General features: G+C 35.2%; 1 protein-coding gene across 13 annotated transcripts in view; it reads right to left on the reverse strand.

The window, feature by feature from the left end:
* LOC108025560 (uncharacterized) overlaps positions 1–13,387 on the reverse strand; it is a 251,521-nt gene that overhangs the window by 84,594 nt on the left and 153,540 nt on the right. For 8 of the 13 annotated variants that reach the window (XR_006368025.2, XM_050889403.1, XM_044092738.2 and 5 more), the window contains one exon: positions 11,386–11,537. The exons of 1 other annotated variant lie outside the window; for it this stretch is intronic. Coding sequence is in view for 11 of the 12 variants with exons in the window: in XM_050889403.1 (XP_050745360.1) it covers positions 11,386–11,537 (152 nt within the window). In the remaining variant the exon portion in view is untranslated. Of the gene's footprint in view, positions 1–10,055; positions 10,165–11,191; positions 11,329–11,385; positions 11,538–13,387 lie in introns of those variants that run through there. 4 more of the 13 variants (XM_050889405.1, XM_050889406.1, XM_044092740.2 and 1 more) reach the window with 3 other exon arrangements.

Genomic DNA, 13,387 nt, shown 5'->3' on the forward strand with positions numbered 1-13,387 from the left:
ACAGTTAAGGCATGCACAGGGTAAAATGTTACATTTTCATAATAAAGACAGAAAAGAAAAGGACTATCACGTAGGAGAAGTAATTTACGAAAAGAAACACGGGGAAAGAAATAAGCTTAACTCTAGATATAAAAAACAGGTAGTTAAGGAAAATCATCCTAATAAAGTTATTAATAATAACAGAAACCGTACGATTCATAAAGATAATATTATATTTTAAACAAAGTGACTTATCTTAAATTCCAGATATGAATTCAATAATGTACTTAATTTTGCTGGTAGCTACAACCAAATCCGAAATCATGGATTACTCAAACTATTATTTCTTTCTTTACAAGGACACCAAAGAAGTCCTCATTTATGAATCATACGCGGATTTATTTCATATAACTAACTTAAGTTTTTATAAAGTTATTATTACTCTTGAAGCAGAATTTTTAAACAGTCATAACGTTCAGAATTCAAAATGGGAAATAACCAACGATTTAAAAATTATAAAAATGCCATTTCTCCAATATTACCCACTAGGTCAAAAAGAGGCTTTATTGAACTAGGCACAATCTGGAAATAAATAGCAAGAACACCAGATCATGATGATTTCATAAAAGTTCAAAATAAAATTGATGATTTGATAAAAAACAATAACGATTAATTCGTTATTCATTCTGACAACTTTAGAAACGCCTTTAAAGATAAAGAAATTCCACTCAGAAAATACCGCCTTCGTTTGCTGACTTACGATCTTATGAATTTAATGGACACAATTACATTAGCAAAAATACATGTTTTCAACACAAAAATTCTAAACAATGATGACATACAGGAAATTTATAAACTTGAACAAAAACCTGTTATTAATACTGATCTATTGGATATATCTGAATTTAAAATCGCTTTGCACCAAAATCTTATTATTATATATATTAAATACCCTATAATTATTGATCGTTGTGAAGTTTACAATTCAAGATCCATTTCGCACAGTGATGGAAAATTGTTAATCAATAATCATGTCGCAAAATGTAAAAATAAGTTTTATGTAATGTCTAATTTTAAGACCGAATTATTTAACAACTATTGCTCATTAAACCCAGAAGATTCTTGTTCTACCAGATTACTAAATGGATAAAAATCTTTATGTAAAAAAATCTGAGAAAAAAATAAAAATTTATATGTAATCCAAGATGGAGCCATTTTTGTAAATGGAGAAAATACAGTTAATGACACTCATTTAAATGGGTCATATTTAATAACTTTTAATGGCACCTCTAAAATTAACAATATTTCCTACACCAATGTAGACAATAAGATATTGGAATACATCACAGCTCGAAAATATACAGATTTTTTAGTATCCGAATATATTATATCTAATGATTCGGAACTCACATTCGATAATATTAACGTACTAAATCCATTTATTCAAATTAGACAAACTCAAATACCAGTTACGTTAATATTATTCATATTCACATTTATATATTTAACTATTATGATTGTAATCAAATTCAGAAAATTTTTAATATTCAAACCATGGCAAATTATATTTCCGATAATGAAATAAATAATATACCCGACAATGAAAATACACTAGAAGAAAATATCATTGTCGAATTAACAATTACATTCAATATACCCATCAGTTCGAATGAATCGGGACGATTCAATTTAGAATGGGGGGAGTTTTATGACACATTATTTAGGGGCTCTTACCCAATTTATAAACAACTTTGAGTCGAGAGCCAATTTCCAAATAACTCTGACAGACCCGAGATAAATCCGTGGTCAGCTATTTCTTTCAACCAGGCCTCCGAATCATTCCCACCCAGATCAAATTTCACGCAGCCCAAGTCAAACGGATGCTTTAAACATCCTGTCCGCTAACGTAAACAAAAGATCCCCAAAGCGAGCCCCGAGTCCGTAAATGTAAACAAAAAGATCCCCAAAGCGTTCCCTAAAACTCCGCTTATGTAAACACCAATTTCCGGCCAAGATTGGACTTCAAATTTAATTGGCAAATTGCATCATCCTATTTTCCGACTCTCTTGAGCCATTCTCTTTATCAATTTTTGGGGAAAAATTAAATTAAGTAGTGCTTATCGAGTAAAAGGAAACGTGAATTAACTAAGTTCGACCTATTGAAAAATTGTATTATTAAGTGATTAATAAATAGAAATAAATTTTTTTAATTAAATCACGAGTGAGAAACTTAATTTGCACACGAAGATGAAGCTTCACTTGATTCCAGATTAGGGCATGAAATGCCCTGCCGATGAAATTTTGGATAGAAATATCCTTGAATTAATATGAAAGTTACAAAAGAGGGCACTGAGGAATGAATCTAAAAGTAAAGAAAATAATAGTAATTTCGGGTCCGTGTTTCTACAAGATTTTAGGGGAATGTTTGCAAAACGGTCGGCAGTTTCCGATCCATGCCGTTTACTTGACTGAGACCAGAAAACAGTTGACGATCAAGTCGAGGTTTGGATTGAAGAGAAAATCATCCAACCAAGTTCATCAGAATACGCATCGCTGGTAGTTTCGGTGTCCAAGAAAAACGGGGAAAAAAGATTGTGCTGTGATTACAGAAAACCTGATAAGAAAATTATTTGAGACAATTTTTTGAGGGCTCATATGGAGGGCATCCAATTGAACCAGACTTTTAAAAATATTAATCATATGTCACCCAATCTGGATAATTTGAATTCCTTTTTATTTTTATAAGAGGTCGTTGCCACTAATTTTATCGTTGTGTACATAGACGATGTAATCATACCCAGTCATGACTTTGAAGAAAGACTTACAGGTTGCTTCTCAGTTCGCGTATCAAGTAGAGTAAGGACCCAAATATAGTAAAGTACAGTTCCTAAGATACATTCAAAGTGGAACCATCACCCCAGGTGCGGCAATGATTTATGCTAGGAAAGATTTACCATACCAAATGTCAAAAAAGCGATTCAGGTCTTATTTTTTACTTCAGAAAGCTTATACGCATATTCTTGAAGCCGAGATTAACGATAGTCGAAGGTACAACGTAGAAATTGATGCATTCCGGGACTTCTGTATACAAAATGACGTTTTTTTCAAAGATCGGAATCGTGAGCTAGTCGTTGTACCTTCGACTATTGAAAATGAAATAGTGCAGAGCACGCATAGATATAATCGAAAAGTCTATTTTATTCCCAAGTAAAATACCAATGTGGGAAAGAAAGAGGGATTTCTAACTTTAATTGAAAGACGCAATTTACTCTTCATTACATACCACATTGATCACGTCGGGCCCATTAAATTACGACCAAGCGATATAATCACATATCAAAACATGTCATAGTATATGAATGCTCCAAATTTATTTGGCACTACCCAACTCGTAGCACAGGTGTAGATGAAGTGTCTAGGAGAAAAAGATAGAGGCACTGCTTTCAAATCTGCCGCATTCAAGGAATACTGCGACTCAAACAACATACAGCTTCTGCTTATAGCGACAGGTGTACCACGCGTCGTTTACGTTTTCGATCGATGGAGCGGTGCAAGCGTTACTGCTGCCCAAGTGCTGGGTTCTTTTTTTTTGGAGTTTGAGCTGGGCGTGCGGCACCGTACATCTCGTGCGCTCGGCAAATTATTGTGATTAAATGCTAAAATAATAGGATTCCTTAAATTTATTTAATTATTTTGTATAATACCCCCCCTCCCAGTTTGCGTTATAATTTACTTTCTCGTTGGTTATAATTTTTATAAATTAAAAAAAAATAAATAAAATGCCAGAGCCAGGTACTGGTAACAAGAAAATCCAAGAGTTGAAAAACCAACGAGATCTATAGAGAGGGAGTCTGAAACGAACGCAAAGATATAAAAATGACGATTCTCGTTTAATACGGTTGAGTTAAAGTTTCGATTAGAAAACCTAAATAATAAATAAAATAGTAAACCTAAATAAGCACATTGAAAAGCTTCGCTAATCCAAAATCAAATTAAAGCCAAAGATGGAGATGATGTGTACAGACTCTTCGCTGTACACATCATTTCCATCTTTCGCTTTAAAGAGACTGAAAAGCCGTTGATATTTCCATAATTGCGAAAACAAGGCGTAAAAGTGTTGACAATTCTGCTACGCCAAACACCCGAATGCCACTTTTCGAATGCCACTCTTTTAACCATCAGTGGAAAGCATTTTGACTTTTAAAACTTTATTAGCATTTTAAAACGTTTATTGACAAAGATGACATGCTGCGCGATTTCAAAAGATATAATACTTATTTGGTGTTTGGTTGGAGACGCGATATCCTAAGAAGAATATAAACCGGACTTTGTCGTTTATCGGTACCATGGACGATCCTGAAGTATATGTGTTGAAAAAAAATACTTAAATATTATCATCCGGAAGATTATCGGTTCTTCTGCCGCTAAAATCTGACACAAACACTCTTGGTTTATCATATAACGTAAAATTTTGTCGCTTGAAAAGAGATTGTCCAAGGATCCTTACAAAAAAAAGTATCTAGAATTAATGGAATGGGCTACATGTCTTCACTGATAATAAAACAGCCCGCACTCAAAGTACCTCAACATTTACACAGGTCCCGTTGAATGACATCTTAATGGTAGGCCCCAACATCCTAGAGGAGCTGTATTCGACTGCTTCGTTTTAGATTGCACAAGATTGCGCTTGCAGGAGACGAAAAAAAGGTTTAGCATCAAATTTTGGTTGATAAAGCTAACCCAAACTATCAGTGGGGGCGAGATCCATCTGAGTCTTGACAATCTGCAAATTGTACACTCTAACTTATGCAACTTTGCCAGCGCCCTATTTGGAAGTTCGGACAGATTGCGCAAGATAGTACCCAAAGGCCGCTAAGGTCATTCCCAATGACTTTTATGTTGTCGATTTTTTGTCTGGCGCCAGACGCGTTGAGAACCCGTTAAGCCTTTGAGACGATGTGTTCCAGATATTGCAAATGGCAGGATTTGAATTGGCAAAGTGGTTTTCTAACTGTCCAGAGTTGTCCGGTGGAGTGATTTGGTTGGTAAAGATTACTTTTTATTTCGGTTGGCTGACTCTTACCCGGATCTGCTCGACTATTCGATCCGCTTTTTGCAGGAACTGTGGCTGATTGGGACGAATCGCTGCCGATTGACTCAAATCGATTTACAGCGATTCAAAAGTGGGAGTGTGAATGGGACGTTGAAGGACTCATTTGGTCGTTTTTGACGTCGTTTTTGTTCAAAGTAGAAATAGATTGGCATGTAAATCGGCACTTCGAAGTTCCTGCTGATGTCGTATCGATAGAATTTTGGAAATTAGCATTAGTGCTTCTGGTAAGTCCAGAGATTCAGCTTTTAAGAATTTTCGTGTGGATCTTTCGGTTTATTCAAAGGTAAAAAAAAGTGTAGCAGCCCTTTGAAAAAAGTTGTACTCCAAGAGAACTGAACTTTTTTGAACTTTGAGAAAACAATGGAAGTAATCGAATCTTTCAAGCTCAATGACGACATAGATGTATGATCACTTTAAACACTTTTATTATCGGTTATATATAATTGGGGATGACTAATTAATTTTAATTCGCGTTGCAAGTTGCTGCCGGCTTTTTTTACTCTCTAACTTCGAGTGTCTGTCATTGTGTTTTTGCAAGTACAATTTATCTAAGTTGGCAGCGCCTTGGAGAAGCTTATTACAATATCATTTGTAGGCTAACATCTATTATAGCCCGAGATTCGAAATTATACTTATTTACATAATGTGTTTACGAATTCTTTGGGGCTAGTCCCCAACATCCCGTCCCCATTAAAAGTAATCCTTGATCTACATGAAACCGGCAAAAGGCAAGCTTATTTATGGGTTGTCGCCAAACTACCAGGGTAGTTGTCTTCCTTGTTGCCTTCCCGGTATGGCTGCAATGATCCGGCCTAGATTTCATTGTGGATGCATGTTGTCTTCATGTACTATTACCATGTCACCCGCGGAAATATTTGGTAACGCCGGTAACTAAAAAATGGAACAGAGTGAGAGCCCATAATGTCCTTGACGCTCTTGAGAGCCTGTTCTCAGATGTCTCCAAAATGGGGTGCCCTGGGGGGTATAAATTAAAAATTTATATCTGCTGGCTCCTGAGTTTGATCCAACTGCAGAAATTTAGGTCCGTCGAACCATCTGGTCTCCATTACCTTCGCCATCGTACAGCTTCTCGGGATAGGATCTGCAGGATTAAGGTGCTAGGAATATGCCGCCAACGGCTAGAGGTGGTTTTCTCGTGGAACTCTGAAATGCGATTCCTATTTAACGCCGAGAATGTGGCTGAATGTTGACGGATACAATTTTTGAATCGTGCATATATGATTTTTGATGCGTGCATATATGCAACAGCCATAGAGAAAACATTGACGAAAGAAACAATAGACACGCTAAGTGTATGTTCTGGGAAACAGATCCGTCCTAATGAGTCTTAAAGATCTTTTGCTCTTGTATTCTAATTTTGGAGACTATTATGACAGGCGTTACTGAGCCTAATGGAGACGCAACCGACAAGATAGAGCGCTTGGAAACTATATTTGATTTATTATGAGGGAAGGTGGGATGTTCCACTTCAAGCCGAGGGTGCTTGTTACTGAATCTTCTTCCAAGATTAAATTTTGTAGAGTGCTATCTATCTAAGAATATCTATCTGAAGTCCTTGTGGAGAGAATGTAATTTCGCTAGATGGAAGTGACCCTTGTTGAGAATTGTGGAGTCTTCACATTTGATCTGAATCAACGATTCCACGGCTTGGGCACCGAACTTGAACTGATCAGAGTATTGGTCTGCCAGGTAGGTCATACAGCGACTGACAAGGAATGCTGTCGATGCAGTCCCATAAGTTACAGTATTAAGTTCAAAAGTACGAAGTGAGTCTAGCGTTGTTTTTCTCCAGGGAACGTATAAGAAGCCTCTATCCTTTTTATCCACAAGGGTATGTTGGAACATTATATATTGTTGGACTGACTTATGATAGATAATTTAGGGATTTTTGTGGTATGTGGAAGTGTGCTTGGTAGAGTTAAGGTTGATCAACCATGCTCATGTGACTCAGACCTAGAAACTCTTACACAAATTCAGCATATTGGTTCTTAATGTTAGGTGTTCGATGTGATCGCCGCTTTAGAGCTCAAAATAGGTTGCTACTGACCAGGAAAAGGCGAATTACAGCTTCGACCAGATACTACCCACCCAATCAACGTATTCTGTTGTACAGGTAAATTAGGGCGAAATTTGATTTGCCCAACCGACAAAATCTTAAAAAAGATATCTTTACTAAGAAGTAAATCAACACGATGAGATTTGTTTAAACATTCATCGGCAAGGGATGTGTTCTGCGGCAAACTCCGTGACGATATATGAATTTCCGTTTTAAAACGATAGCTGGTGACACAAAAGTCAAGCGTAAGTTCGAGATCGTTGAAGCTAGACTTGATTATAGTTTAGAGTTGTACAACTGAAGGATACGCTTGATGCCTCTGTGGGCGCGGCCTCTGGTTGCTCAACTTAACTAGTTGCTTTCGCGTGATGGGTGGCTAGATTCTAGGTACTGACAATGGCGTTCGATAAGTTTAACGAAATTGTCCCAAGAAGGTAACGTGATACAGTTCAAGGATTCATTCCACTTTTAACAGCTATGATAGCGCGAATTACAAAATTGTACTTACTTACATGTTGCGTTTACAAACTTGCGTTACAATCTTCAAGTTGGCCCTCGAGAGTTTGTAACCACTCATGCATTTTTGTTGGCGTTTTAAGGGTTCGTAAGTCAACGCGGAGTTTCGGAGAAGGTGTGGTGTGAAAGCGCGACGAACATTGTCGGAGCATATTGCCACATGCCTCCAAGCCCTAAGCCCAGGCCATTTTCTGATCGGCGGCCTACTTTTGGCTGGCTGGCTCTCGTCGTCGTCGCCGATAATAACCTTTCACCGCAGCAGTGAATGATCGGGCGTGTCGTGGTGGTACACGTCGGCGCTGATGGTAAGGACCAAGGATGGAATGACCCGGCGAGCGACTTATATGCTGGATTGTTGCCTATGATATGTTGAGGACGGCGGTCTTTCAGAGGGGGCGGTGTTGCGCACTTTGCGCGTTGTGCTCTTGAGCGTTTTGATTTTGAAGTATGCTCGAGAGTGAAAGACGGAAGAAGGAGCACAATAAAGCATTCTTCGCTTAAGCGAATACGCCCCGTCTCTCGCCCCTAGCTAAGTTTGGCTTAACGAAAATGTAAAAAGAAATAAATCAGTAGTTGTCATATGACAGCGCACACTCCCTCTCATCGTAGAATAATCCCTGATTTCCCTTCAAAAGGTGTATTACAATTTCATAAATAATTTAAATAATGAAAGATTTTCTTAAACAAATGTACTTTTACTTGAAAACAACAATAATAAATAAAAAAAAACAAACAGTGTGCAGAAACAAAGAATACGGTGTTTAGTACTGTGGGAGACATAGCGTTCACCTGCGATCTTATTACCATTACGAACTTAAGTCGATTTTTTCTCATAACGGCAGCTCATTTCGTTTTGAGAAATCGCTAAATTGTATATTTCTCAAATTTAAAAAAATCGATCAATGTTTGTATTTTTTGTGTGTTTTGTCGTCAACTTTTATTCGACACTATTGAGCTGTATAGCTACTTAGTTAAAAGAGGCCTGCGCCAAGTTCCAAACAGACAGTGAACTAAAAACCACTCACTATGCACGGCGCAAGTCACATAATGTGCACTACCAAACTTTTCTGAGGCCTTACATCATAAACTTAGTGGTAGTTGATACGATGTAACGTAGGAACAAGAGATTTGGTAAAAGTGCGCCATCTAGGAGTCAATGATAGAACTAGGAATGAAAGGGAGTAAAAGGGTGAAAGGTCAACCTCATTATGGGGCTCGGGGTCTCCACTGGGTCTAGCGCCATAGTCAAGCGTCCTTAGCGTTCTTTCCATTTTTACATCTCCTGAGAATCGGTTTTCACGACTTAGCACCAGTGAGTGAAGAGGCTTGGCGCTTATACCTGAAATTTATCACCGGAAGCGAATCATTCGGCCTATAATATGGGAAAACGAGTTTAGTTGGAAGAAGAGTTTAGTTATTAAATTAGATAGATTTTTGTTTTAGTGAATAAGTGATTGTTGTGTCAGATTTGTGGGCCAAAGCCAATTCCAACAAAAAGAGAGGTAAAATAAAATATTTGGATTTTCAAAAAAAAAACGATTTTCTATGTTTTTTGTTGAGATTCAGATTTCCATCAACGATTCGGTCGAGAAAGCGCTTTCAACGATGGATTTACGATTATGTTGGTAAGTGAAAACACACAATTAAAGATAGAATTTGGGGGATGTCTGTGTTATTTAAATTAACGTAAAATCTAAAAAGGTAAGGAAGGAAAAATAAGGAAAATGCTTTAAAAAGTAACAAGTGAATAAACTAAAGTTTAAACAGCAAATATAAATTAAGAGGAAAAAATCCCCTCTCTTATGTAAAACTCGATCAAACCTCAATTTCACTCAAGTTCGTTTGCTTGTTCGTTTGCTTATTTGTTTCCTTGTTTGATTTATAGCTCAAGGAGTTTTGTTTGCATTGTTCCCTCAGAAAATTAAATTTTAAATTGAAAAGTATTAGAACTAAGTTGTATGGTTCTATATTCATTGCCCGTATTTGAATAATTTATACTGTTTTATTTAATTGTTTTCCAATATTATAATTTTATCTATTTATGTTTGATTTTTTTAGTGTTTATGTCAGGATTTAAAATTGATTATATTTAGATGTTAAATAAATGTTTGCAATGTTCTAGAAACCCCTATATTTTGACCGAAGCTAGCATGACCCTTGAGACCTCTGGACGAAGGGGTCTATTTTTAAACTTATGAATTCTTGTTCCAGGATGTTAATAGCGTTGAGAGGGCAAATCAAGCCTCAAAACATCTGAGGTCTTGGAACTTCACAGGATCCGAAGCAAAGGAGCTAATTTTCAATCCCTTTCTAATCCCTTTGGGATTACACATTACGCTATTACAGGTGTTGAAACTCTCTTTGCGGAGACTATACGAGCTGGACTTAAGATACCCGGTTACCTCGGGTAGTTCGGTGCTTTCTGAGCGTCTGGCGTCCGCCATTAAATATGTCGTATGTGACACAAGGAGCAGGATGACTGCAGATATAAAATATAATAATAGTAAAAATAAACATGGAAGAACGCTATTGTCGAATGTCTCGACTATCAAATACCCGTTACTCATTAAGGGAGCAAAATAAAAATAGATAAAGGTTTTGATGAGAGAAATACATTATAGTAAAAAAAATGTTCTAGCATGACAACTTTAGCCACCACTGTTTTGGGCGGTAATTTTATTTTCTATCATAAGATATTTTGAGAAATGTGGGCGTTAGAGTGGTCGTGGCACCCCTCTGAAACAAACTAGCGCTGTGCAAAAAGCCCAGAAATCTGCATGCCAAGTTGGAATATTCTAGCAATATATATACTTTCTGATGAATATAGTATACCCTTTTACTCCACGAGTAACCGGTATAAAAATAATAATATTTATTGTAGCGGAAAAACTTTTTTGTATTCAACAAAATAGTGTTAAAAAATTTCAAAGATATTCATATTTGTAGGTTATACATAATCTTGTTTTTTTTTTGTCAGATCCAAAAAATATTATTTAATAAAAAATATTTATTATTTATTTAATTTAAAATATTTCATGAACCTTATTTGCGTAGTCCAATGTACATATAAGAATTTTCTTATCACAAAATTTGTTTTAGGTTTCTATAGGCTGAAAGTGTGCTCGCAACAACGCTTTATAGTCGGTTTTCTTTGATGCTTATTACATCTTTAAAGAACCTTTAATTTGCTTTAAAAAAGAGATCAAAGATCTTTCATGTCAGATAGAAAAGGGGTAAAAAGGTAAGAGAAAGTTAAAAAAAAAAAATATCGTCTAATATTGTTTACAAAACAATCGCCGTATAGTATCACTTTAGTACAAAATTTACAGGACTATCAATTTTGGTTTTCAATCTTTTTACAGCCCTGGTAATGCTTAATTGTTATTTAAAAACACTTTTACTTATCTTAATAAATCAGGACCAGAAAAATAGAGAAAATAAAATGTATGGAAGTTTCAGTTTAACTAGTATACATTCTATGGAATATCACAAACCACAAAAAAGATCGCCGAAAAGCCCTATCTATATGGTGTCGTGGAAATGATGAATGATTTTAGTTTAAGTTGCTGAGATAAGACAAGACCGAGAATAGCATATGGACGATCTACTTGCGTTCTTTTTAATCTTGTTTACGCACGCGAAGCTGTGGGCGACCTTGCTGGTTTATACAATTTTTTTGTGTGTACAAATCGTAACTTACCTGAATCTTATTATTCGGAAATCATTTAAATGAAATTTAAAGTTGGCAATATTTACAGATAAATCTGCGTAGATGATGGTATTCTCCAATGATCCAATAACTCTTCCTAGTCCTTCCGCTGCCATAACTTTTAGCAAAAAGTTGTATTCAAACTGTTAAATTAAATATTAACGATAATTAAAATATAATGGTATTTATAATAAAATGTACAGGCGGACTTAAATGTATTTATCCTTTTGTTTAAAGAACCGAAATCCAACCGGATCTTAACGATTTTTCCAAGACACATGAAATCTTATCTTATCAATTATCTTCTTATCAATTAATGAGCTAATTGATTTTGGAGATGGGAAAATGATATCATATCGATTGATATCACGCCGCCATTGACAGACAGCTCTGACTGTCAGTCTGCCTGCCTGTCTCGTCAGCATGAAAGCTGTGACATCGAAACTATTAAAGCTGGGATTAGGCATGCAGATTCGTGAGATCCTTTGGCAGCGCAGGTTACTAAGCACTAACACTTTTACTGCTATATAATTTAAAAATAGTATGTGTTGGTTTTATTAATACCTATCGATTGGCCCAAAAAAACTTTTACACGCCCATTTAAAACTCACAACCATCTAATAAACGTCAGATAACGTCAGTTCATGGCAATGACGTATTTATTTGTGCACCGAATGGCGCGGCAAATACTCGTACATCCTTGTCGAAAAATGTTTTTTGATCGACTATATTATTGAACATTCATTGCAAATATTTTTATTTAAATGTGCTTAAAAATTATTTATTTTCAGTAACACTTTATACGTATAAATGTTTTTAGTCTTTTTGATGAATTGCTCTCTTTCGTGGTAATGCCAGGCACATAAGCACGTGCAACGGTGAAAATTTTCTATTTATGGAGGTTATACGTTAAAATTAAATTTTTTAACATCTGAAGATTATACGAGTATACATATAAAATATGTATTTGGTGCTGATAACTATGTATTTTCTATTGTTTTTCAAATGGGGATGAAGAGATAGCGCTTCTTTGATGACTTCTCATATAAAAGTAGCTGAAAATTAATTTAAAAGATACATACAAATATTTTTCGTAAGTTAAAAGACATTTTTAATAAAAAAAATTATTTTGAACCTAATTTCTACAAAAATAATTTTGATATGTTGGTTTTAACTTTCACCAAGCAGTATGTAAATAAATAAATAAATAGGTACTCTAGACTAATTGCTGTCTAGTTTTTTTCTTTATGATCTATCTGTTTTCTAGTTTTTTCTTATCTGCTTACAACTTATATTCATGCTCCGATAGCTAGCCTTACACCCAAAACCAAAGTTTTGGGCTACAATACATATTCTTTTAAATTAATTTTTTCACTATCTGCTGAAAAATTTAAATTCATACTGGCAGGCTTCGATAGCTATAAGGGTTGTTAAACTCTTTTCATATTAACGTATTTTTTATAAGGTGTTTTGATCACCCCCAAATACCACACACTGACTTAAGCTATGTAGCTTTTAGAATAACCGATAAATATTTTCAACAAAGCGGATTAATATTAGGAGTTTCAATTTCTATTTTATTGATTTTACAGATTCACCGTGGGAAATATTAATTTTTAACAGGGATGGTTTTATATTTAGTAGTAGAAATCCACCTACATTAAAACTGGTTACCTACCTCTTTCCTTCTCTTTATCGCTAACAATTTTTAAAAACTTGTTCTGGTTTTAAGTTTATATTATTTATATTTATTATTGTATTATATAATATAATATATAATACATATAAATAAATTATAAAAAATGGTTAGGCTATCACATAGAATTAAACTCTTCTTAAATTAAAAAAAAATAATTTTTTCCTCAAATGTCAGTCTCAACTCGCTACAAACAAATCAGTTTTTGAATCAACCTAATTTTAATATCAAACGATAGAAAACGACGAACCTTGTATACCTTTTTAACGGGTGTACAGACTCTTTTGTCAGATTATT

The sequence above is a fragment of the Drosophila biarmipes genome, chromosome 3R (assembly GCF_025231255.1).
Source record: "Drosophila biarmipes strain raj3 chromosome 3R, RU_DBia_V1.1, whole genome shotgun sequence".
NCBI classification, from domain to species: Eukaryota; Metazoa; Arthropoda; class Insecta; order Diptera; family Drosophilidae; genus Drosophila; species Drosophila biarmipes.